General features: G+C 42.4%; 1 protein-coding gene across 3 annotated transcripts in view; it reads left to right on the top strand.

Moving 5' to 3' along the window:
* tmem117 (transmembrane protein 117) overlaps positions 1–2500 on the top strand; it is a 58888-nt gene that overhangs the window by 52920 nt on the left and 3468 nt on the right. For all 3 annotated transcript variants that reach the window (XM_082160691.1, XM_082160690.1, XM_082160692.1), the window contains one exon: positions 621–750. In XM_082160691.1, coding sequence (XP_082016817.1) covers positions 621–750 — 130 coding nt within the window. The remainder of the gene's footprint in view (positions 1–620; positions 751–2500) is intronic.

Here is a 2500-nt window from a genome sequence, read left to right as displayed (position 1 = left end):
ACACACACATTCACTCACTCACTCACTCACTCACTCAAACACACATACACACTCACTCTCACGCACACACAGACTCACTCTCTCACACACGCTCACACACACACACACACACACACACATTCACTCACTCACTCAAACACACATACAGACTCACACTCTCTCTCTGATACACTCTCACACACACACACACATTCTCTCTCACACACACACTCTCACACAGTTGCTTGGATGTTATGAGTAGTTGCAAGGTAACGATGGGGTGTTTAGGGCTGATGTTTGGTTATAGTTACTTCAGTAATTGTAGTTGTGTTTTATGCGTTGCTATGCAGTTGCTATGGCATGATTTCTCTGTTAATTGTAATACCAGTTAAGAATGAACTGTCCACATACGAGTGAGTTCATGCAGGGTTTTCTCTCCAGTAGATGTGTGTGTACATACAGTAGTGCTGCGATGTCTGATGATGTCGTACAGTAACACCTCAAGCCTGTTTGTACTTCAGATCTTGTGTTCTTAGTGTGTGTGTGTGTGTGTGTGTGTGTGTGTGTGTGTGTGTGTGTGTGTGTGTGTGTGTGTGTGTGTGTGTGTGTGTGTGTGTGTGTGATGGATGTTCCCCTTCCAGGACTGGGAGTTTCCTCACTTCATGGGCGATCTGGACATGAACCTCCCGGGTCTGTCCACCACCCAGCTGAAGTTTAAACTGCCCGTGTGCAAACGCGTCTTTAAAGAGGAGTATCACATTCACATCACCGGTAAACACACACACACACACACACACACTCACACACACTTGACACTCCTTAACCGTAGCTTTCCTGGAGCTCAAACAGTAGAGCGTTAGCGCTTGCAAACGCCAAGGTCATGGGTTCGATTCCCAGGGAAAGCAAGAACTGATAAGAGTGTAAATGTGGACCTTGAAATGCAATGTAAGTCGCTTTGGATAAAAGCGTCTGCCAAATGCATATGTGTAAATGTAAATGTAAACCCTTTGGTGCTCTTCTCGTTTTTCTTATTTATTTTTGTCAATTAAATGAATGTACTATATTTTAGTTTGATAATGTTTTTTATTTAATATTTTGTATTTTTAGGGGATTTTATGATACTAAATTATATTTACGCTGTATTTATAATCCATTCATTCACTTTTTGAGCATAGACCTGAAAATGTAATTTCCAACTCAAACTGTCGTAAATCGTGAATGCTTTAAAGCACAGACTGAAGTTTGATCTCTTTTCAAAGACGACACTTGGCAGATTATTGAAGTGAAAAAAGCTTAAAGTGTATGTGTATTGTTATGAAAAATGCACAAAAATACTATTTACATTTTTTTTATGAAATATATATTTTCAAAATCATGTTTTACTCTAAAACTGCAAGAAAATCAAAGCCATAAATCTAAACAAGTTCCAAAGTTGAGCTTGATATCTCAGTAAATGATCTTTCAGTGAGAGTGTGTTCGGCTGCAGTACCGAACGCTTCCACTAGAGGAAATTCGTCTCATTCATTTCCAATGCGCTAAAGGCTGATTTATACTTCTGCGTCGGACCTGCGCCGGAGCCTCTACGCTGTAGGCAACGCGTTGGTTTTCATTTATACTTCTGCGTCGTTGTCCGTGTTGACGCGCAATTACACTTGCAGAGGGAGCATGTGAAACCCGAGGGAGCGGTCCTAGCAGACCAATCACAGCGCTTGCGTCCGCGTAGAGTTGACGCGTTGTTACATTTTTGGAGAGGTGCACGTCAGAGTACGCCGAAGGGTACGCGCGCTACACACAGCCTATGGCGTAGCTACGGCGTGAGTTCGACGCAGAAGTATAAATTGGGCTTAAGTGTGACTGTTTTTTACTGGACCATTTAACCTGTTCCAATCATGTCCATGATTTTTTTTGTGTGTGTTGTTCACATAGTAAGTGCCAAAACCTTTACCAAGTTTCGTAACATTCCAATAAAGAAAAAAAAAATAAACAAAAGAAAAAAATGTCGGTCAGAAATGACCGAAGAGCACCAGAGGGTAGGGTACCAGAAAACACACAGTGATGCCAGTGAATCAAGTGCTCGTTCGGGACAGGACGGATGAATTAACTCCTTTCCCAAAGGGACGTGCTGTCAGAACATTGGCTCGTTAGATACATCTCTTTATAATTATGTGTTTGAAGGCGACACTCATAATGCATACTAATTAGTATTTGCTCATCTGTGAGCTTGCGTTTATATAATGGAGTGAGTAGATCTGACGCTGTGTAGCGAGTCCTGATGGAGTAACGATCGTTCCCTCGAGGCGTTGGGAAACGGCAGTCCTGCTCAACCGCTCGGAAAACTCTTTAACCTTATTGTTTTATGCTGAGATTTAGCATTCGACTGTAACAACGACAGCCGTTAGAATCCATCAAACGCAGTTATTTCACTTTCTCGAGCAGCCGTCTGAGCAAGCGGCAACCTTACGGTCTCTCTCACACACACTCTTTCTCACACACACACACACACACACACACACACACACAC

Source organism: Leuciscus leuciscus (genome assembly GCF_965113295.1).
Source record: "Leuciscus leuciscus genome assembly, chromosome: 25".
Lineage (NCBI taxonomy): Eukaryota > Metazoa > Chordata > Actinopteri > Cypriniformes > Leuciscidae > Leuciscus > Leuciscus leuciscus.
This window is presented reverse-complemented; position numbering and strand designations above follow the sequence as displayed.